Here is a 25268-nt window from a genome sequence, read left to right on the forward strand (position 1 = left end):
TGTTGTTGTATTTAATAGTCTTGTTGGTTCCACATCAAGCTTTATTTCCATGGGTGGACAGACAGCAGTAAAGTTAAGGATTCTGGCTACTTAACCAAATCACAAACCAGAGTATCATTGCCTTCACCATTAGCATCCCCAATGGAGATTAAAGTCTGGCAAAACAAATCCATTTCCCTGATCACTACTGGTGTCAGTTCCCAAGGAAAGTCTACTGGGGTTTATCCTTACAAGGGAGAGTCTGGTTTCTGGGGGCTGAGACACAGTGCTGGTTAAGACAAGAGAAGTGCTGGTTAAGACACTTGAGGATATCTTGAATATCTCTAAGGAGATATCTGGACATGATCCTGGGCAACCTGCTCTAGGTGGCTCTACTTGAGCATGGGGGTTGGACCAGATAACCTCCAGATGTGCCTTCCAACCTTCTTTTTACTTCCTTTTCAAGTAACACACATTTTCCCCAGAACATGAGATTCAAAGCAGCAAGGTATCTCATGAAGTTTTTGAACAAATGCACCTGGTAGGATCTGGAGAATTTCACTTCATGCATTGCATGCTTTTTTCTTAACCTGTTCTTTTTCTGTCAGTCCTCTGTAGGATGATATACCCTGACATGCTGACGACAGATATGTGACTTTTCTTGGATCAGACATTTTTCAGTTGACTCCGACCACCAGTGCTACACAAGTGAAGTTGCTATAAATAAAATATCCTGTATGCCATGCTTGATTTTAACAGACACAAGATCTCTACACATATCTACAATATCAGCAGTTTGACAATCTTCGCAATTATACATCACCTGTGTCGTGTGCACTTAAACCAGTTTAGGATGTCAGTACAGCTGGTGTAGTAAATTTGATCAAAAGGATGTGGATATGACTCTTGCACTGTGACTGAATAACTGGGGAAAAAGAGAGTGAACAGATTATTGAGCAAGTCCTTTACATTTAACATGTGATTTTATTAAGTCTTTTACAAAGTTCTAGTAAGTAGCTGTAGTTAGAATGGATAACAAGGCACATATTTGAGCACACCTCTTAGGCACATCCTGTAACTCCTGGATGTGCACACAGTCATAGCACACTTAGCAATAGACAACCATGGCTTTGACAAATACTTCTTTGCTTTCTAAGGTTAGGAGTCTGCTAAAAAGGTGTTCCATAAGCCCTCACAAGCAAAGTTGTTTAGTCAGTTTCAGCCTAATGCTGTCTGTTACAAAGGATCTACTATGGTCTGCTATTGTTTTTATCTACTATCTAAATGCTACTAGTTCTTAATTTCCTCTTTAAAAATGTAGGCATAAAATATGTATCAAAATTCATCAGAAAATGCTTCAACATAATGGTATAAAAAAAAACAAAATATTCATGTGCAACAAAACCAGCAAGTGCAAGTTTAGGCTAAATATGAACCAGCTAACTTTATAAAATAGAATATATGGATTGAAAGGGTTTTTATCCACTAAGGGAAGAAAAATATACATGCAGAAAGCAATCATGTCTCTGTGTAATACATTTGATGAAATGGTACTACAAGACATTTAAAGAAAAGTAATTATGTCTAAATTTTAAAAGCAGTTGTTGTCTCAAATGAGCAGCTAACTGAAGCAGCAAGGCAATGAGATGTGTGGCACATTTTCTCCTGTTTTACTAACATCACTGGAGAGCTGAAGAACTAGTTAAAAGACACAAAATTATATTTCTTCTTTTATCATACAAAACAGAAAAATCTCACTGGATTTTCTGAAAAAAAAAATCTTTTTAAAACTGTAGCTCTATCCATAATAAAACATTTTCATCAGTAGTGGAAAGGTCTTTCAATGTACTTACATATAAAAGTGGGTGTTAGTATAGAAGTATACTTTTTTTTTTGTCAGAAGTACTATGCTGAAGATCTATTATCTGAAGATCTATTATTTCTGCCTGTCAAATTATGAGTGTAGTGAAAATCCAGAGCCTCCAGAGCTGTCAGTGGGGCCAGAGAAACAGAGCCCTGCTGCAGAAGGGAAAAATATTGAATCACCCTAGAAAACTCTTGCACAGACTGTTTGTGCTGGCAGTCCGACAGTCCTTGGTTGCATAAGGGGGTTAGAAAATATGGGAACGTGTGGTCCATTCCTGTTGTAGTGCTGGTTCCCGGGAACAGTCAAAACCCTGAGCGCACAGCCCGTCTGGCTTTTACTCACACTGTCTTTGACCCCCTCAGCACCTACTTTAGGGTAAAAGCCACAGTCTCCTCCTCCTAATGTCATCACCTACACTCAGAGAAAACATGTCCTGATCTACTTACTCCTCGCTGCCCAGCACTTGCTCCCTGTTTTCCTTATGCCCATATAGAGGCAAGCATCCCTAATCTGTCCAGCTGTCAGAGCAAGCCCGACAAAACGTCTGCGCTTGTTGTTGGACACGATGCTCAGCCCATCCGTTTTTGCTGTGATCGCAGTTCATTTGTAAAGAATGTTTCATGACAGGGCGGGGTAGGTTTATTTAAAGCATATAGTGCTGCCAGTGACAGCAGCAGCAATGAACTGGGATCTGGTGGTTTTACTCATTCGTAGCCATGTTCCCCTGCTGCCTGCTCTGAGACACAGCATGGATCTTTCAGTTCGTTCAACAAACTGGAAACACTCGATGAGTATTTTTTTCTTCTGTAGACTTTAATTACTTTGTTTTAAAATACATTATGCACTATAACATTTTTTTTTGTTGTTTTTTTTTTGTTTTTTTTTCCATTTTGCTTTCACTATAATGCTTCTTCCCTCAAAAAACACTTATATAGATAAGAACAGTTAACAAATGATACACAATATGGAGTAGTATCAAGTAGCAATCTAGGCTTGTGCCTGAATATTGTAACCAGGTATTTAGTATGGTAATTACTTCATATACACAATTTCGTATATGCCAAATTGCATACCAAGAATCTGCTCCTACCTTTGCTGCACATAAGCTAAAATAAATGGCTGGGGGAAGTCCTTAAATACATTTTTTGATATACAAACTTCATAAAAATTCAAATACGAGTTTCAACTTCCTCTACAAAGATTTAGCCCAAACAATTGCAAATATATGTACAGTGGCTCAGCGGCATTTCCAGCAACTAAACATAAAAAACAATTTACCTCCAATGGAGGAAATACTTATGTTCTCAAATGAACAGTTAGACTGTCTCAGGGGTTAGCTGATCAGTCATGGGCTTAATTAAATAATAATAATGAGACATTCAGGCCTGGTTTCACTACTATAATCTTTGCTCAAGAAAACTACAACAAATGCTTGCGGTTCAACCTCTCCTACCCACTGTGAGCAATCCACTCGCAATTAACCTGAAATTGGGTGAACAATTGGACTAACTAAACTGATGAATTTATAGCTTCACATTATAAATTTCTGAACCTCATCAAAAAAAAATTAAACAACAAATCTTAATTTAGATTCCAGCAATGTTGAAAAGGAAAGAATCAGCATAATCAAATTTGGCCAAACTCCAATATGGCTAATTACACTTTGCATATGTAAAAGCTCCTTTTCACTTAAATTGAAAAAAGCTATTTTTAATTTCTTTCTTGTCCCTAGATGGTTCTGTAATATTACTGGTGCCACTGTTGTGTTTTTCCTAACCACTACTGAAAAGATGGCTGCATTTCAGCCCACTGTGAAATAGTCTTTTAGTTATGCATGAACTTACCTTGCCCACATGGTTATGCAAAATTTTATTCCCAGATCATTATTTAACTGAAAGCTATAAATCAATTAAAATGTACTAAGCAAAACAAACCAAAACTTTTACAATCAGAATTTGTGTAAAGTCTTACATAAAAGAAATTATTACCTTTCCCAGTGGCTACACACATTTGGATCTTCAAGGTTCAAAGATAAAGTTATCCCTACCCAATGGTACAGGAGTATGACAGGAAAGCCAAAAAAGGAGTTAAGAACCATCTTTTCAAAAAGGTGACCTGTAAGAAAAAAATATACATAATACATTAATGTTATTACATAAACAATAAAGGAGCCAAAACCATTGACTCATTTTATTAGGCTATACATAAAATCAAAGGTTTGGTGATATATATGAATAGGTACTTCAAGAAACACATGAAGCATGCCTAGTGGCAGCAAATACATGCCCACTGTGGTAGAAGACGACAAATAGAGTAGTTGATGCAAGTAGCAGGGCAGCCAGCTGGTCCTATCACATTGCAGACAGCCAGGCTCAGTCTGTTTAGCAATGGCTTATCCCTGCCAGGTAACAGAGCTGCAGTTTTAAAACAGATTGGCACTTGCTCAAGACCACAAGAGTAGAAACACTCCTGTTCAAGGTTTTGCTGATAACATGCCATCAGAAAGCCTGAAGACAACTTAACCAAAATGCTACAGCATTCACTGATAGCAGCACCAACTTCTTAAAAACCCCAGATAAAGCCCCACCTCAAGCAGCTTTAACCAACGTAGCACCTTCTTGTGAAAAGCTCACCCCCGAATCACACAGTGACTGCACATCCCTAGGGATGCCAGAGCACTGAGTACCTGGGCCACCAAGGGGGTGACGCCCAGGGTGTGCTCTGGAAAGGCTGCACCCCAACACCGGGGCACTACCTCAACCCAGGTGCCTCCCTGTGGGGTGACGCAGCAGTGTAATGCAGAGAGATGGATGTCAGAGGAGCAAAAAGCAGTTTTATAGTGTTCTGTGGTGGGAGCGTGTGTGTCTGTGTGCTATTCTTTTACGCAAATGTATACGTGAAATGATATATATATATATGCACGAATGCTCCTCAGTCCTTCAAGATGTTAAACATCATTATTAGTAGATACAATGTCAGCTTAGGACTTGCTAAAAATGGCACAGTGCCTTTTACTAACTAATAATTCCCATGCAAGCAAATTAATCAGTCAGGGGAAGGGTTTAAATGACTTTGCTTTAAATTGTTAACAGACAGTCTCACATTTTATTCTCCAGTGTTAATGGTCTTTTAAGTTGAATTCCCAGTATAGTTTGCATAAATATCCCGTTTTATGCCAGTTGTAAAATTCCCAGACAGAAAAAACTTTCTGCTCATAAAAAAGTTACTATTATAACATAAAAATCTAAAAGATTATCCCAGTACTTTGACTGGGTCTATCTTAGTTTTCAAGCAAATGATTTGATTTGCATACCAAAACACTTTAAATCTAACCTACCATTAATTCACAATTGCCAGAATGAAAGCTGGCAGAAGGTAACCTGTAATGATTGAAACATCCATTTCTGGGAAACATTTGACCTTTTATCTTCATTTTCACACAAATTTTAATACTATGTGGCTTCTGATATCACACCACAAATTGAGATAATTGAGTGTAATCCATAGGACAATAAGAAAATAACTTCTAATTTTATTTTCTAAATATTTTTAACAAAATAAAATAACTAGAAATAGAAATTTCTTACTTTAAATATTATGGAACAGAATAGAGTAAAACACACCAATAAATTACTTTAAGACAAAAAAAAGTCCGCTATTCTGTGAAAATAAAAAGATGTAATAGTCTTACTTTACAAGAACTTCTTCAGCAGTCAACATAAAAAGCTCACAAAAAAAAAAAAAAAAGAAAATATTGTATTTAAGATATCCGAGGACACAGAGATGATCCCATTTTGCTAAATCCCTCTTGAAAAACCATGGCTGCTGAAGGACATTTCATGGTCTATAACTGTTTCTGTGCACAAACACTGCATAGCAGTGTCATCAATGTGGAGCTGTTTAAGAAGGAATAAAAGCAGCTGTATTTTCAGTTAATTTCAACGAAGTGGTGATTTCCCTCATTAGAAATATGCACTTTGATTATGCAGACTGTAAACTGTATTTCCTTTTTTTCTTCTTCTCAACTTCAGTAACTTTCCTTTTGGATACATTTAACAAAATTTAAAATTAAAAAAATAATAATTTGCATGAACCCCCTAGTGTAAAACTTGATTGCATTCCCAATCTTTTGCTTAATTATTAAGGAAAATCAAAACAGAAAATCAGTACCACTGATTAGCATTGCTAAAGTGTTTATATTAGCAATAAAAAATGCAGATGACTGATTTAACTCTTGCTGTCTGCAGTTGGCACTGAGATGCCCTGTTCAGAGATTCACTTTTCTTCTTGCATATTGCTTAAATCATCTCACCCAATACTACATCAGTGTCTTTGCTGTCTAAATACATATACATAGTACCTGTGGTTTCAGTACTAAAAGTGCTCATGCTGCAGAATGCTTTCTCTACGCAATGATTAGTTCAAGTATGAGGGAAATAATAATTCAGTCTAAAACAGAAAGCTCCTCCAACCTACTACAGCATATATTTATAATTCACATCCCCAAGCCATAAACACTTTCTACAAGTCATCCAGCCCTCTCCTATGAGAAGCACTGTTGACCTCAATGAAGAACAACTTCAAGGAGGCAAATGGTTGTTCCCAAACACTCTCTAATATCCAGCAACATGTTTGCATATACAGAAAAAAATGACACTTTTGAAACTGTATTTAAACCAGCAAAATTATAGAACTGCTGGCTAAGACAATATGGCAGCGACCAAGTCATAGGGAAGCTAGCAAAATGCATATTCCAGTCATTTTGATTGTTAACCAGCACGTACAACTCTCTCAGTCTATGACTTCAACATCCAACTGAACACACAATTAATTTAACTGAGCCTAAGGCATTTTACTGCCAGGTCTTCCTAGTGTTGTACACTACAGTGTACTATTAGCACAGTGCACGACAGAACACATATATCTGAACAAAGCACTAAAATCTTACTCTCCCCTGACATTTTTAATACTACCCTTGGAGAAAAAAACTTTAGTTGACAAAGCTGCATCTTTACTCCCATTTGAGCAGGATCTTTAAGGCAAGGCCTGTGCAATATGTGGTCAAGGTCTGTTTAGTTCTGAGTTGTCTCTGTTTCCACAACCTTTAATACAGGCCCACGGTTTTCAAACACTAAGAGGAGAACAGCACAGCTGCATGAAGCATCTGCAGATTATTCCTATGCGTTTCTCTACTCCTATTAAATAAATTTAGCTAGTGATCTCTCTATTATATCAAATGAAGATATTAATAGTCATCAATAATAGTCATATTAACAAATTCTTCTGATCATCCCGAGGCATATTAAAATTACTATCAAGTTCATTTTTAAGATGGTATAACAGGTGTACAGTTACCCCAAAAATATACCCCTACAAATTACAGGTATTCACCTAAAATATGTTTGATGAATTATATTCATCCCACTAGTAAGCAGATGGCAAAGCCTGTATGTGTACTGCATAAACACAGTTAAGCAGTGCTACACCTGATCTGAGATTTGTAGGCACCTTCTCTGTGACTACTACTGCTGCCAGTTTTGTACACATTTTTTCCTGTACAGTCCAAAATCAAAACTAGAAAAAGAGTAAACAACTAAAAAATAAAACCAAACATTTCTCCTCCATCTACTGAAAACTGAGTCATGATTTCAGATGAGTTTCTCCACCTGCCCCAAGCAGAGCTATGAGCAGAACACAGAGCACACAGCTCTCCCTTACATTGGTCTGCACAAAAGGTAAAAAAAATAGGTGGAATTGGGGGAGAAGAGAGAGACAAAGCAATGCAAAACATGAAAGTGAAGGTTGCTCAAGGCTGTGAACAAATATTTTATGGTCAGCAAAATCAAGGACTGCTAGTGAATTAAGCAGGATTAGAACTGCATGAGCAATAGAGAATACGATGATACAGTTGCTAACATGACATAATGGACCCAAGAGCAAGGGAAATGCTGATGTAGCTTTCTCATTACTGTTTCAAAAGCATTTTTACCACTGCAACATAAAAAATGCAGCAAGAACATGCAATATAACTAGAGGAAGAACTTCAGGATAGTAAGAGCTTTTCATACTCTGTGATGGTGTATCCAAGGTTTTACAACACTCATTTCCATCTTTCTGCAGTGATACAGCACGAGTATGTCAAACAATGTTATCTGGGCTGTAACCCAAAGGGTTGTTTTTAATTATGCTTACATTGCACTATCCTATATATACAGCAAATACTATTTAAAAAAATCTTCATTCTGTCCATTGTAGCTGAACTCCCAGACTGAATCTGTAAACTACACACTCATTACTGGAGACTCTGTTGCTACTACCTCTGCCCTCACCATCTCCATACCATGACTAAGCCAGAGACCCAAAATAGGCTTAATGACTGCTAGTAGCCACTAGAAATTACAGCTCCAGATGAGGTAAAGACTTTTTGTAAAGATTTTCTGGCAAATTCTTTGATTCTTCACTTCCTGTTAAGTGTTTTCCATATTATTATAGTATTGTCATTCTCAAAGTTCAGCTCCTCCATCAGAGCCACAATTTGTTTATAAAATCATCTACTACACTGCCAATGTCAGGCAAAGCAAAATCTGAACCTGACCTAATCTTGTCAGTGATGCTTAGTCCCATGTTAACTTCCATGAGAAAAAAAAAAAAAAGTAAAAAAAAAAAGTGACTTTTACTGAGTACATTAGAAAATTAATAGATGAAAAATAGGAGGTGATTTTCCTTTGGAAGTCAGTTGGATGCAGTGTCACATGAAACCTCACCCATAAAACAGATATGAACTAGCATGAATAGCAGAATTATCACGCAGAGCTTAGACTGGCTGAAAACAAACAAACAAACAAACAAACAAACAACAAAAAATCACAACAAACATAAATAAAGCAACCGTCTTAAGAAAAGAGTGCTCAAAAAAATGTCACGCCAAAGGCATCACCCCCAGTTAGGGGAGTGCAGAAGAGACCAAACTGCAACTCATCTGGCAAGGCTGAACTTTTCTTGACAGAACATGTGTGGGACTATTAGCTAAATGATAACCCAATAGGGCCCTAAACTGCAGGACTCTTTCACACCCTGATTATCAGAGATGACAAAAGGCCCTTCCTTGGCGCAACTTAATCGAGTTAACCCTGTTAACTTGTGCTTCTTTACTTTTAAGCATTAATGCACATCCAGATGTCTGCTAACTGACAGGCCACTTCAGCCACATGCTTAATGACAACCTGACCTTGCTTGCTGAATACGCTAGATGTATGACTAGCCATGACATGTAGTAACCCAGTCACCAAGCAAGCTGTTCCCACAGGAGAGGGTGTTGATTTCCTGATTCCACATCCTACAATGCCACAGTTACTTAACAGTCCCTCCAGCCTTCCACTTCTCACACATTTATTCTTCCAATGGCTTTTTCATACCTGAGGTATCTAGGGGTATGGCAGCCATTTACACCAGTTAACACAAGTTTAAGCCTACAAGGCAACACAGCAATGTCCCAGACACCCCTTCTCAGTTGTTAGCAGGTCTTGCATGAAAACATGCATAACCTTAAGACACTCAAGAACAGCTACACCTCAGACAGAGTCTCAAACTTAAGAACTAGCATCTTTAAGATTCAAACTGAAAAAAGTGAAAACTTTCAAGAGTCCAAAGCTTTTTAAAACAGACCATGAAAATTAAATGGAAAAATCATGAATTTAGGCTGATATCTGAAAAATAACCAAATTAAAGGCTGAGTGTGCTGGAAAAATTCTCCTTTATGGGGACAGATGTTTTGCTATTTTTTTCAAGGGTAACATTATGAAGAAAAACAAATAATGAATTACTGTTTTTTGATTTAGTTACTTTTTTATTATTATTTTTTTCTGTCTCTTTTTAATAATAGAGGTTCCTAAAGAAAAAAAATGAGGCTTATGTAATCCCACTATTTGCATATATGTATTGGCCCCAATGGTTCCAATAAATTCCAAATCTGTTGGTCATTTCAACTGACGTCAATGAAGGGAAAGAAGTCTTGATTCACCAAGTTTCAGAGAATCCACTGACAACCCACAAGTCTGCAGATGACCAGGCATTATTTGCCCATAACTCACAGAAATGCCTGATTTGGAAGCTATGGTATCAGGATCCTTTAACAAATGATATCATTTCATAGCCTGCATATCTGAACTGCTCCTTCTAAGTAAATAAATAAATAAATAAATAAAAATTAAAAAGTGGAATAATATATGATTTTATGTTAAATAACAGAAAGCACCTGTTAAATTATGTTTTGGAATAGGCACCTTCTACTTAAGCATGAAAACTTTCAGGTGGAAACCTGGAGAGGCTGGCTAGGGTCACACTGCTCATTGCTCCAGAACTGTCTAATAAATTCTCAGACTTCAATTACAAGGAAATTTCCATTTCCAGAATGAAATAAGGTAACTATGCACCTTGGAAGAATCAGAAATCTTTAACTCTCAGCAAACTTTCAGCTTTACACTAGGTGTGCCACCCAGCGCTGCAGCACAGTCCCATACAGCTGGAAACCCCGCAGCGCTGCTGCCCAGCATCTCACTGCAGTACAGACACAGAACACAGTGCTATTCCATCACCGGGATGAACTCGCTAGCTGGTCCTGTAGCACTCAGGACTTCCCTGCAAGTTACTGAGCAGTATTCTTCACAAGATACAGTCTCACTGTAAAAGACCAGACAGGAGTTTCCTTAGGATCTTCAGGCCTCCTGAAAAACAAGACTCTCTTTGGCCCACCAGACTCACTTACTGCCATGCAACACATTGACTGCACAGTGAGAACTTCCACAGGCGTTAAGCTGCCAGGGATGATACATCCATTCATCAGTACCCTTCTCCTCCCTCAGATCAATAGTAAAAGGAGAGGAAAAGAAAGTTCAGTGGAAGTCAAGTTTGCACGGGGCAAGGAGGCATGGTAAAGAACAAATGCCAGCATGCCAGATCCTTTGCAGATGGACTCATTATTATTCCTCTGGGGCAGGCTGCCAAACATCACAAGCATGGGGTCATTTCACTGTAGCTGTCATTGTGAACTAACCCAGAGCACTGTTCACATTAAAAGTTTTTTTTCTTTTTCCAGGAAGATAACAAGTACAGGTCTTTAACATACAAGCTTGTGATCATTAAGGTTAGTCACAGCACACAGAACTGTGTGAATGGCACATTGAACATGTCTAAAGATTATTCCACATAGGAAGCTGAAAGGATGAATTGTTAACAAATAAATCTTTTGGCTAAATGTGCTGTCCACCTATTTTCTACTCAGATGAAAAGTTACCAAATAAAGACAGTTAAAGCTGTCTAGAATCTAAGCCAAAGTATCTGAAAAGCACACTTCCAGAAGATGAAATGGCAGCTAGAGCATAAATCCTGATATAACTTCTTTTAAACAAGAAACATTAAGTGAACCATGTCAAGTAAGTGTACTTAGTATCTTAGTATCTATTTTTGGTCTGGGTATCCCTGGAGAATGATTTATTTAGCTCTCATACAAAAAGTAAACAAAAAAAAAAAAGAAGGAAATTCCTCAAGATGTTTAATGTTCCTTCATCCCAAGCCAAATAATTTAACAAGAGTAAGTGATGGACAGAGAAGCTACATGTGAAATGAGTAAGAACAAACAAACGGAAATTGGTTCTGGAAAGAATTTATAATTAGCTAGTTTTGTAAACAGAGATCACTGAAAATCTTAACAGGTTGTGTCCATATGTTGATGGCAGCATTGCCTCAGGGTCACTACAACCTGCAGCTTTCACCAGTGGAGAACCTTGGTCCCAGAGTAGGTCTCTCTCTTCCACACAAAGTGAAGTGCATACAGGAGCCTGTCTTGCCTGATCTTTCTCTCAAGTTTTGTGTAGCTGTTCAGAGGTTACCGTTTCCAAGCAGACCACCTGAACACAAGCAAGCTACTACAGCTGTTTTTTGCCTGCACCCTCCATCCAGACCTTCGAGGTCCTCCTCCTCTCCTTCCAGCCCCTCTCCACAGCATCTGAAGGCCCTATGGCTGGCCAGCTGCTCCTGGGGAAGCCACCAACCACATTTTGGAAGAAAGCAGTGGCAGGACATAGGAACATGCAGGAGCTGGGATCTGGCTGGTGCCGTCCCCCAGCTGGAATGATGCCACCAGTGCAGGGAGCTGCAGCGAGTGGGGGACAGGCACTAGGCGCAAGTCTACTGGGCTGGCAGGCACGGGACTGTTCAGAGATGCACCAGCGGCTTTCAGTCCATACACAGATGGCACTCATCAGCCCTGGGCATCCTTCCCAGCGTGGCTGTTGACAGCTAACAGAAAGCAAATAACATACATTTTAAGAAAGGCTATACACCACAGGAGTTGATTCAGAAACCATATCCAAACAAACAGACCTTTCCCCACCCTTTTCCCTTTTTAATCAAATAATGTACTCCTTCCTGGACTATCAGTCTGTATATTAATCCCAGCACTGTTTCAATAGTACAGGTGAAGGCACTAAGGTCTATCCAGATGCATTTGTTTAGGGCTAATTATTTCTAAAGTTAGATGTTACTGGCATGTATAAAAGCTCTGTTTTTAACAGAATAACACAATAAGTAATCTTTACTGAATTTTTAGCATAGTGCCTTTATCAGATAACATGACCAGACATCTGATTTTTTATTTATTTTTTCCTAAGGATATTGTATTCATGGATGCAACTGTGAAAACTTTGTGGTTGCTGACAAATTGCCTGGGACAATCCTGTGGTCACCTAAATACACCAATTCCCTGGTTCCACTTATGCGGAAATTTTCATTCATGGTTTTACCCTCTCTTGACCGTAGCTTTTGTGAACTTTCTTTTCCTTTTATCTCAATTACCAGCCTTCCAGACATTGTATCCAACTTTTTGCCAATGCATAAAGTAGCACAACCACAAGACTGACTATTCCTTTAGCTTCCTATGCATTTTAGGATCCATTTCAAATGTGTTCATCTTCCTGTAACAGTCTTTTGCTTTCTTGTTTCAGCTCTCTTCAAAGACCTCCTCTGTTGTTTTTTTCCTTCCCCCATTACATACACATTCTCTTTTTCCACATACATTGCCCTCCTATATTAGATTCTTCTCCTTTCCTGTCATAGCCTCTGTCATCGCTGACAAAAATCTTCAATCTGCAGTTCCCCACACTTGCAACAGCCTTTCACTGTGCCCTTTCATCATGAACAACACAGGTATAAGCACCCTCATTTGTTTATGTCTTCTACTTGCTAACAAGTAGCTGTAATTTGTGAATAAGTTAGTTGGTAATACTGCTTCAGTACACTTATATTTTTAAATCACCCAAAGAAATGTCATTTACATATGACACTACAGCAAACAAAATTGTTATTTCAGTTAGCTCCTTTTTTCATGATTTAGACTGAGCATTTCATTTCTGGAAATTCTTATCACATAACTTTGTTACAGTCTTCAAGTTTCAAAGGAAAAAAAATAATTCCGATGCCAACTCATTTTAACAGCCTATGTAGCTTCTCAACATGTTAATGCATTACTCACCAACTTTTGTTTTCAATCTCCAGCAATCTAGTTCAAAACATCTATGACTTGAACAAGATTCCCCTCCCCAGAACAAAGTAAATACAAAACATTCTGATGAAAGAATGAGGAACTTTGTGAAAATGTCTTCCTTCACATTTCATTCCTTCACTTCTTTCACATTTTGGCTTTTGCAAAAGTTAGAATGGATATAGTACTCCTCCATTCTTTCCTCAAAGGGGAAAATGGAAGACCATAATGCAAAACCAAAAGAGCCTGAATAATTCTATTCAACAAACCCACAGTTAAAGGAGTAAATCCTACTCCCTTAAAGTCAAAGGCGATTCTTCCCTGAACAGCTTTCAGTGAGCCTAGCAGATAACCGGCTGAGGCTAACCTACAGAGTGAACAACATGTTGAGACCATGGTTACCACAGCAAAGTGGCTTAACAACAGCAGGAGCTCCTTTCAGTGCATCTTTTGGATTTGTTACTAGCTGGAATAAATGAAACAAGATATAGACTAACGTGCAAGATCAGGCTGATTTTCCCATCTTGTCATTTCATTTCTCACTTATTTTCCTTCACCACAGCTAATTTACTACATCTGAAGGCCCTAAGAGATGCTGCCAAGTGATCACATCGTGTCCATTTATACTGGTCGTCACTCTACCTCATTGCCTCTGCCCCCAGGAGAGCATGGGCAAGACTTTGTTTTACTCTTAACTATATGCCCTTCGCAAAGCTTATGAACATCTGCAGTTCTGAAAACAATGCTTGTATGTGTAAGCCTTCTCTCTAAATAATCCCTGACCTTTACTTTAGACTAGCTTGTTTGATTTGTACTGCTCCTTGACATTACTGAGTAACAATCTGGATTGGTCACACTGCCCCATCTGTAGCCTGTACTATCTGCAGACATATAAATAAGAAAAGGGTTAGGGAACAGCTGATCATTTAAGACACCTAAATTCAACACTTCATTATTAAAAAAAAAAAAAAAATCAAACTTAAAAATATGTTTGTGGTCGTGTAATTTTAGTTCTTGGTGTTCCTATTTGTCAACAGAGAAGAAAAGATACCCCTGGAGAGAAGTTCAGCTTGATAGATGCCTATGGGGTCTAGAGGTTTTCTCTCTTCCATGTTTGCATGCATGAACACCTGCACACATACACACGCTGGTGCATATATATAGATGCAGGTAAATGCACGCAGGCACATACAGATTCACTATACTACTGGCTAACTAGTTGCAGCTGGAAGGCAAGGTGCTGTGCTTTAGGGAAAAAATACTACTTCTAAAGAAATAAAACTGCTACCCAACACTAGTGATTGGTAGTAATAAAACATGTTCTTTCCAACAATGACAAAGTAAACAACTGTGCATTTTATGCATAAAAATACTTTGATAATATGAAAGTAATTTCATATCAAAGTTCCCAGTCATGATTTATATCATTTTCAGTTTTCTCTTACCTTAATTTTGAATACATTCCAAATTATTACATTCTTAAATTCATTTATTTTAATGATGAACCAGAATCTCCTTTAAAAAGAGTGACTGGTTCATCATTAAAAGAAAATAATGAAGGCAATTGCCTTAGAAGCTCTAACAATCAAAAGAAGACCTTTCTGGTTTTAATTAATATTTCTTTCAAGATAAATTTTCCTATTAAAATATGTTAATTTACTTCGGTTCCAGGTTATCTGAAACCTTCCTAAAAATTATGTCTGCTGCTAATTCCAGCTGAAAGCAGTGTAATTTGAAGCTAGAAGAATCAAGACTGCATTTTTATTAACTTGAGCACAAGGCCCTAAATCCCTCAAATTGTTATCCTTTAGGACACATGTTGCATTCTTTAAATCTGTACCTCTTTGCAGTATGGGTTGTAAAAGGACAGCAGTAGCATGAGCACATATCAGTCATTACAAAAACGGTCTATTGATAGCATTGTCTGACAAAGCACCTTTAGTAACAAGGCACCCTATTCAGAGATCTAATTTTTGCAGACATTTGTATGCCAAATTCAAAGAATCTCTATGATGGTGGGTTTAATGAGGTACTTTGTCATTCTCTGTAATAAAAATTAAAAGACAGACAGAATTCTTCAGCTTAATTGCCACATCTGTTATTAGGCACTTCACTGTGATTGATTGGAGTGTATGTGTCAGAGACCATGCCAGAAAACAGACAAACTTTGTAAGCAGAGTTATAACTTATAGCCCAACTGGTATTAGCAGCATCTCTGTTACAACTTCTGCTGCTCCTCAGTTAAAGTTACATGAACATTGGCCTTGGTTCAGACATTCATCAAGAGAAAAAAAAAAAAAAAAGTGCTTTTTTAAAGCATTTACAACATTCAGAAGGAAATGCAATTGTCATTTGAATGTGTGAATGTGTCATCTCTCATTAATTAATGAGCGATATAAGCAATCCGTAGAACCAACCAGGACAAAATTTCACATTGAGTAGTACAACTGCTGTTTTAGTTTGATAACAGATGAGCAACCAGCTGAGAGGACAGTGAAAAACAGCGCAGAATTTGCAGAGGGATTGCACAGTCGGTCACAGTCAGGGAGCTTCTGGGAAGAACAAAAATGACATGGACACTCTCCTCTGATCGCTGTGGAAATTTGGGATGAAACCTGAATTAAGTCATGAAACTTCTTGTTCCCTCTGAGATACAGAGCAGCCCAACAGCTCAAAGCTGCCAGCATTTGCCAGGTCACTTGGCTGACTGCAGCAAGGATACCCAGGCATCTTAACTGGGCACTTCACGCAGGGGTAGCAAACCTAACTGCCGTTACCCAGGTAGGGTAAAAGCCCATGTTAGTGAGAGCAATCAAAGGAGCCACCCTGAGGAATTGCCTGATGCTGGGAGGAAGCACATCTCTCCTCCTGCCCATGGCGATATGCTGGATGATGCTGACAGCTGACTTCTTATAACTGAAGACTCAGTTTCATGGTAATGACTACTATGACAACTCCACACCCAGGCTGGTATATGACCACTATTACAGTGTTTTTACTAACAGCTGATATTCTTTTGGCTCTAAAATCCGAACGATTCACATCTACCAGTTCTGACATAGCAAAATGATTCTGAGCTTACTCAGGCATTCTCCCTCAACTAACTGCTCTTTTCCAATTTCACACAGCTTTTTTACTAAATGCACAGAAATGTGTGTTGCTATTGTTACCAAGGAAGATGGACAGGCCAGCTGCCATATTGCTTAAAATTATTTCTTTTCATCCAGTTCATCCAGTAAGGAGCAAGGGATTATTTGACCTTCCTTACTAATTTTCTGCTCTGCGCTAGCAAGTCAGAAGAAAGGTAGGAATGCGTAAAAGAGCAACAAAAACTCTACCAATATCCATTGCATCCTCTCCTGAAAGGCACCAGGATGTCCTGATGTTGAAAGCCAAAAAAAAGCTGTCTACCATGGGCTGGGACAAAAGACAGTCGCTTCATCCAACCCAATCTATCAGCTGCCTTGTGAACTAATCCATGAATAAACCTTTCTTCTCTCTGGAGGGCAGACTGGGACACTCCAATTCACTCCCTCCATGACAATAAGTGATCATTTTTTGGAAAGTCTTCCCCACTGGCTGAGATGAGCCAGGGCAGATGCTCTCTGCTACTATCTGAAGGTCTTTGTTGTGCTCTCAGGAGTCCAAAGCTACTCCAGACTACAACGAGTTCCAGCAAGTTCCTGTGTGGTTCTCTACCTTGCGGGTGTCTTTCTTTTTATGTGGCTTTTGCAAATACCTCATCTCCCTTATTCTCTTTAATTTAGGCTTCGCTTACTTAAGCACACTTACTTTTAAGTGTATGTCATGAAATAATCTTACATATTGTATTTTTATCAGCATAACTCCTTTCAAGTTCTACAATATTTTTTTCCAGCAATGTAAGGCTTTTTGTTCTCTAGGCTACTACCATGAACCACACCGCAAATACAAAGTATTTAGACTCCTGTCTAGATGTTTTATTTAATTTCATAAAAGACATCAACAGCAGAGCGGAAAATAGAATTTAGGCCTCCTAGTCCCTGTTTTCAGCCAACCCTCAGGACTCAATGCCTCCAGTATATTATTTTGCCACATTGTGCTTACCATGTCTGTAGCATCATTATTAGAACCAGGAAACACAGGTTTGGGGGTACTGGGCATTCACAAAGAAATCACTGCACACAGAATCACAAGTGAGAGGATTTTTTAACAGATTTGGTTTGTCTCAGAGGAGGCCAATAATGCCCCCTTATCTGTTTGTTTTTGCATTTCTTTGTTTTTCCCATTGGCATTCTTGTTGTAAACTGCAATGAAGAAAAACACACATACATGCCTAAGAGAAAACCTCCATGTACTAAAACTTTGGTATTTCCCTGGAGATAGGCAATACAGAAGAAAGCAGGGTAATTTTTGGAAGTGTGGTAAGAGACTCCCACAGGAGAGGAAAAAGGAAGCTTCAAGTACGTCCTCGCATGCAGACTCCACAGATGTTTCTGAATTCCACTAAACATATTTGGAGTGACTGCAGTGGATTTCTACTTCATTCCAACAGCTTCCTACCAAATAACAAGAAGCAGAAAGCTAAGAAATTTTTACATTTCTCATTGCCAGGAGAAAAGCATTTCCTCCCTGCATCCCAATACTACTTTAGCAAACTAAACCAAACCAAACAAAAATCTATTTTCTGAAGTTGATTCACTGTCAAAACAGAATTCAACTTGTAAAAGGGTGGGGTGTGCATAGAAAACTTGACAGTTTTCAAAGACTGAAAAAATATATATATATATCTGTATTTTAGTGGTGCAGACAAGGACTGCAAATTTGGACTTTTTTCCAAATCACTGCATCCTTGGAGGTTCACTTCACAATTCCTGGCTGTTATTATTCATACATAATGCAAATTGGCATAAACTAGCATTGAGCAAGAAAGGGTTGAGCACATCTTGAAAGTGCATTAAAGTTGCAGAACAACAATACCATTTCAGAGATGTGACCAAGTCTCCTGGCTCTCTGAAATGGGTTATGGAGATGGAAAAATCTACTGACAGCAGTAGGGCTATTTACAGCGAGGAATTATATTCCTTGCTGTACTTTTGTTTTGGTTTTCAACAGCTACTCACCCAACATGCTTACTCAATAATTAAAAATTGATTATTTTGTGAGTTCATGGTTTAGGTAGCTTGCCCAGAAATTCACTTCTATTCAGTGCCATCTTCTGTCTTAGAGTGGTGAAGCCCCATTGTATACCTGCACAGCAATACTTACAACACCTAGCTCTGCATCCAAAGCGACTCTGAAGCACACAGGGCACTAATGATGTTATGCGTCCTCAGCAGAGTCCATCACAGAGTTGGCAATGCAGCTCTTCTATAAAAGAAAAAAAATAATAATCTGTTAAAAGAGACAAGTTGTTCTGCTTGTGGACGCACCACTGGGATCTCTGAATGCTCATACACCTGACAGCATGTTACCCAGGCAAAGTGTGAGGATGCCGCATTCGTGTTCCTCACCTCATCTACCCCCTAACCACTGATTTCACTTAAGCTTTGACTGGTTTACTTGACGCCAGTGGGAACATCAGGCCATCAGCCTCTGTTCTCTTATGCCTTTTATTTTAGAAGAAATTAAAATAGGTAGAATGTAAAATACATATATTTGCAGACAGCATAAATATTCATGACATCTATTCCTCAATTTAAAATACACACTTCAATCTCACTGGCAGATACCCTTCAGAAACAGTTGTTATTTACAGTATCAGTCTGGGGGGGAAAAAAAAAAAAAGATGAAAGGATCAAGTTACTCTTCACTTCTAAACAAGCCTGGCCACAGCTGTACACCAGCTTCTGAGCAACTGCTCTGCGAGCACACAACAGGGCTTCTGTCCTCCCACAGGGTTTGCTCGGGTCACCCACCCGCATGTGGCGCGGGCCTGGGTAGCACCAAAGCGCCATGGCGGGGCAGGCAGGGCCGTGAGGTGCAGGGGCCAGGGAGCCCTCAACGCCAGGGAGCAGCGCCCAGACAGCCCCCATGCCGCCCACGGCAGGAGGGGCTTGGGCACAGGGAACTGAATCGATTTTTCGCGGATTTTTTTTGATTGCGAAGGCAATCAGGGAGGGCTGACAGTTCACAACAAGGCCCCACAGGCCGGGCGTGACTGATAGGTACAGCGCCCGCGCATCCACCAGCGCCCAGCTCTGTGGTGAAGTCTGTACAGGCTGAGGAAGCTCCAGAGGGGGTGGGTTTTGGCTTCCAGTTCTTCTGCTTGTAAACACGACTCTGAGAAACTGCAGTTTTCAGTATTTTTTCTTTCCTTTATGCTATGCCAGGAAGGCAACCCCAGGTACAAAGCAGCAGCAGCACCAGTCTGGTCATGGGTGCCAAGAACTTTGTTATGTCAGGAGAATAAACTATTTTTTAATTGGCACATGAAACAATCATTTGGTTAACCAGAATCTGCTACGGCAATGATAATAACCAAGTACATTATAATAATTATTATAGTGTGTGTTACTTGGTCATCTCTAAAGAAACTGATAATGCCCTCTTACTTGTCTGCTTTTTCATTTCTTTATTTTTCCCTTTTTCATTTTTTCTTTATTTTTTCTATATTGGTATTATTGTTGTAAACCACGATGAAGTAAAAGCACTCATATATCATAGGGCTGGAGCACCTCTCCTATGAAGACAGGTTGAGAGAGCTGGGGCTGTTCAGTCTGGAGAAGAGAAGGCCCTGGAGAAACCTCATTGTGGCCTTTCAATACTTAAAGGGGGGCTTATAAAAAAGATGGAGAGCAACTTTTTTCTCAGTCAGACAATGACAGGACAAGGGGGAAAGGTTTTAGACTAAAAGAGGGGAGATTTAGATTAGATGTTAGGAGGAAATTCTTCACTGAGAGGGTGGTGAGGCACTGGCACAGGTTGCCCAGAGAAGAAGCTGCAGATGCCCCATCCCTGGAGGATGTTCAAGGTGAGGTTGGATGGGACCCTGGGCAACCTGGTCTAGTGGGTGGCATCAGGGAACACGTCAGGGGGACTGGAATTAGGTGAGCTTTAAGGTCCCTTCCAGCCCAAGCTGTTTGATGATTCTATGATATATGCCTAAGAGAAAGCTTTGATGTACTAAAACTTTGGTTTATTTATATATTAAACATATTAGTATTTATTAAGATAAATATATATGTAATAAAAGTATAATAATAGTCACCAAGCAAAGTAATTTGTATACTTCCAATGCATTAGAAAAGGCCAAAAGAATGGGAGAATCTGACAGCATCAGGCAGGACTGCAGGAGCTTATGTCATGAGGGACAGTGACACCAAACTGTATGAAAAAGACAAGAAACATACAGCACCATCTCAGCATTATACCCTACCCATAATTTTTAAAATACATACTCCAATGTCCTGCTTTTGTGGCCTCAGAAACAAACACAGTACAGACAGATGTGATCTGAACAGAAAAACATACTTGGGACATGAGTTCATTTGTACAAATCCAAATGTTGGTATTTCGAAACAATTTCCTCTCACTGAGAATAATGGCCACATGAGAAAACAGATTTCATATCTGAAGAGGCTTCTTGCTTTGCTGTTTTTTAGGAAAAGGACAATTTCCTGTTTCATATGATGTGCACTTTTAAGACATTAGAAATGACATTATAATTGAAGAGATTCTTATGCACAAAAAAAAAAAAGTAATTATATGGATAATTAAAATCCACTCCAGTAAAAAGGCTGTGCTGTGGCCTACAAACATCCTTTAGTGGCAGTACATACAGAGATCACAAGCGTCATTTCCATAACACTTGCAGGAGAAAAGGGAAGCCCAGCTCCTATGCAGGCTGTCATCCTCCTAACACAGTTTAAAAAGTAAAGTACCTTGGCGAAGTACCAAATCCTTTTCTTGAGTACTGTTTGGGGAAAAACAACAACCCCCTCCTCCCTTCCCTCCCCCCCCCCCCCCCCCCCCCAAAAAAAAAGCAGCCTATTTAGCCCAGCTTTACCACTGGGAAGACTTTATTTACCTGACTCACTCACAAACCACTCATCCCAGAAGGTTTCTTTATCAATGGGATGAATTTCTTAGATTAGCTCTCTTGGATGCCAGCTCAGCTGTATCCTGTATCATAGAATCACAGAATCATAAAATCATTTAGGTTGGAAAAGATCTCTAAGATCATCTGGTCCAACTTTTAAGCTGGCACTGGCAAGTTCACTATTTAACCATGTCCTTAAGCACTACATCTACATGTTTTTTAAAGACCTCCAGGGATGGTGACCCAACTCCTTCCCTAGGCAGCCTGTTCCAATACTTCACAACCCTTTCAGTGAAGTATTTTAATAATATCCAACCTAAACCTCCCCTGGTGCAACTTGAAGCTATTTCCTCTTGTCTTATCACTTGGTGTTTGGGAGAAGAGATCAATCCCCACCTCACTATAGCCTCCTTTAAGGTAATTGTATCCTCACTATAATGTTTTTTCTATCACAAAAATTTACTAAAATATGTAAGATAAGTATTGGAGAAGAAGCTGGTCAGGAGTCTAACTACACCCGTCTTGATCCCCAAAACTAACACCTCCTGGTATTTTCCCAACAAAACTCTGCAGTGTCCTTCATGCGTACTAAAGGTAAAAGAAAGAAGCAACAACCACCAAAAAATGTCCAAGTGTCAGGTCAAAATTAGGTGGGATTTTTATTGAAATATAAAATTCAGATAAAGTCATTAAGGTCTCCAGTTTTGACCCTCAACCACAACCAACTTGTCATTAAAAATAATCTGTGCTGAGTCCATATACAGCCTACAAGAACACCTGACTGTTATGTTTTTGGTGTGTGGGAAGTGAGGGTGGCAAAGGGCTGGATGAAGCAGGGCAGAGCTCGGACCTTTGTTGGTGCAAGTGCAAGAAACAAAAACATCAGCTCTCCAGGCACTTATTCGTTAGCATACAGATATCAGTATACCATGCTTTTTGATTTATCACTTGTACCTCAAACACAAAATACAGCCTAACCCTCTCCAGCTTAATTCTGCTGACACAAAACTCTTAATACAAGCATAGATAATTTTGGTGAGAGCCTCTCCCAAAAGTATAGACAAAACCCTCCACTAAAAAGCCTTATGACAAAGGACTGAATAAATAGGAAGATGAATTATTTAATACAACTCTGTTACTAGTTAAAAAAAAAAAAAAAAAGAAGCTTTCTGTTTCTCTGAGCACTTCAAAAGCTTTTCTAATGTAAAATTGTAAAATATTCACTAGGAAAGTGCAAACAAAGTAGGAATTATGCGTCAGTGTAAACAAAACACAACCACAGAATACAGAATTATTTTTTATTCTGAATTTCTGTATTCAAAAATTATAATAGTCACAAATGAAAAACATATTTGAGCCTTTCAGGAAATTTAAGGTACTGACCTCATAGTGCTTTTTTCTTATACTAGTACCAATATACCAACAAATAGGCAAAGACCCCTGTAAATCATGTTTCCCTTTAGCTGAGGGCTTAGGGGCAAGTTGAATAGAGTCCTCTGTCAGAATTCAAACAAAAAGGTAACGCATGGCAGTAGGTGGGGAATGAGGCCAAGGCACCTCTGCCAGGCATGATCCCCAGCAGCTCTGGCCAACATTGGGTGCAACCGCCTGTGCGCTGGAGAAGACAATCCAGCCCTCAGGGCTGCAAAGGCAGAACAGTTGGTATTATACAAACACATTTCTAATTGAAGAGCTTTCCACTCCAGCTGCTGTATCCTATTTTTTAAGTACATTTACAATGGCTGATGCAAGTATGCTGCCTCTGGGGCCAAGATTGCTGCAGTTCACAAGTTGTCAAGGACATTTCTTCATATATCAACTTGAACCCTTTCAAGAGGGATTTTAAGTCACCAAACAAATGCTTCTCACAAACACACATGACCATTATTTGTGCATAAGTTCTAGTAACCATAACATGTATGTGTTGACAGACCAGTGCGGTTCTAAGTTTTGTAAACACTCTAGAGGAAATTATAACTCAATTATGCATGCTTAAAAGTGCACTGTATGGAATCAACCTTGTAGCACAGGGCAAAAGGAACTGAAAGATCTGCATGGTCTCTTGACACACTCTTTCTGATTTCCACCATGTCTGTTCTCAGTTCTACATTACATTATTTTTTTTGCTGATTTCTGGCAGCAACTTCCAAAAACAATACACAAACCAGTTATGTCATTTTGGAGTACAATTTAACCAGACCTTGGCACATACACACGCATACACACAGACACATACATGTCTTTTCCTTCTTTTTAACATGCAACTGCTTCCAGCATATTCACATTCTCAGGGCTACCAAGCTTAGTTTGACTATTGGTTTTCGGAGGATCTGATGCCAGCCAGCCATGCATAATGGCCTCTTTGTCTGGCTGTCACATGAACAGTGTTGTGTTACAATTATTGTCACTCCAGGCTTAAACTGCAAGGCATGCTTTCACACAAAACATTCACTTTGGGGGCTCTTTTTGGCAGAGCCCTGTGATGAAGACTCTTTCGCTCCTGCAGTTAATCAGTTTAGCAATTCTGAAACTTTAAACATAAGGATTCAAAAGCTGTCATCCAAATCAACTGATTCTAAAACTTCTCTACGTAAAGAAAGGGGCAAATAACGTAAAATAACCATCAGCTAAATCATTATGCATGAATCAAAATCAAACTCAAGTGGTTAATAAGAAAACAGATGGCTATGGTACAAAAGGTCTGAATAAAGCCAACACTGAGTGAAAACATAGAAAAAAGTTCAATCTAGTTCACCTTTGCAGTATGTGATGTCATAAGGGTACCACCATGTTAGTGGGATTCCCCTAAAATCCAGCTTAGGAGAAGACAAGCACAGCATCACAGCTGCAAATTCCTCCCCTTTGTTCCACCAGCTAACAACCTCGTTGTTCCTGGCTGGGTCTATAATGCAAGGCAGATGCACCCTGCAGCCCTGATCTTTAGATATGAATTATGACCACGTCTTAACTGCATGTCACAATGAGACTGCAGCATATGGCTTCCTCGAGCACATGCTGGTTCCTCATGTGAAGCCCCCACACACGGTCTAAGCCAAAGCTGGGGAGCTCTGGGAGAGCTCCCAAAACCTGGGCTAGCACTGTGGCAGAGCTGCGGTGTGACTGCCGAGCTCAGCCAGTGGACAGCATCACCAGACATGCTGCAAACTATGGCTGAAGATCTCATCATGACTTTACCTAACCTCTTTTGATCAGCAAGTATTTTGTTCCAAATAACAGGCCAAGACAGGGAAAATTTTAAGTCAAAGCTATCTCCACCTTGAATATTTTTCTCCTGTACCTTAGAAAAATGCCTGCAAGATAAAAGTTATATCAAAATAGTTCTACAAGATAAATGAGTAACTTAGCAGGTGAAAATATTATTACTTGTTACGTAAATCCTTTAAATTTACTGAGCACCCGATCAGACTTTGTTACAACAAATGTCCTGAAAAGTAGATAAACAAGATTTCAGTGTAAGAGAAACTTCAAAAGATGCTGTGCACATGCTGAACTCATTGAGCCTAAACACGTCTTTGTTTCCATTAATACAAAATCTTCTCACAAGGCTAAGATTGAAATATGTTAAGAACTACATCCTCATGTCTTCACTGTCTCTTTGAAGCATTTTGTGCTGCATATATTTGTCTCATACTGTTGCTTATGGGATATAGTACTACTCACTTTGAAGAGAGCTTACGGGATCTAACCCTGAAGGAGATAAGTGCAACAAAACAAGAACTTACAGTATAGTGCTTGCAATGTATGCAAAACTTTAAAAAACAATGGCTTCTTTCCAAAAGATGTGGGAGTGTGCATGAAACAACAAACTACCAGCTTGTTTATTTGCTTCCTGCCCAGTTCATACT

At 39.1% G+C, this 25268-nt stretch overlaps 1 protein-coding gene across 1 annotated transcript in view; it reads right to left on the bottom strand.

Annotated features, from left to right (window-relative positions):
- MEGF10 (multiple EGF like domains 10) overlaps positions 1-25268 on the bottom strand; it is a 104691-nt gene that overhangs the window by 74540 nt on the left and 4883 nt on the right. The window contains exons 2-4 of the mRNA XM_080573312.1: positions 18630-18731; positions 3835-3961; positions 803-904 (exon numbers count right to left, since the gene is read on the bottom strand). Of these exons, the coding sequence (XP_080429438.1) occupies positions 803-904; positions 3835-3944 (212 nt within the window). The 5' untranslated portion in view covers positions 3945-3961; positions 18630-18731. The remainder of the gene's footprint in view (positions 1-802; positions 905-3834; positions 3962-18629; positions 18732-25268) is intronic.

The sequence above is a fragment of the Anser brachyrhynchus genome, assembly GCF_964034855.1.
Source record: "Anser brachyrhynchus genome assembly, chromosome: Z".
Classification (NCBI taxonomy): Eukaryota; Metazoa; Chordata; class Aves; order Anseriformes; family Anatidae; genus Anser; species Anser brachyrhynchus.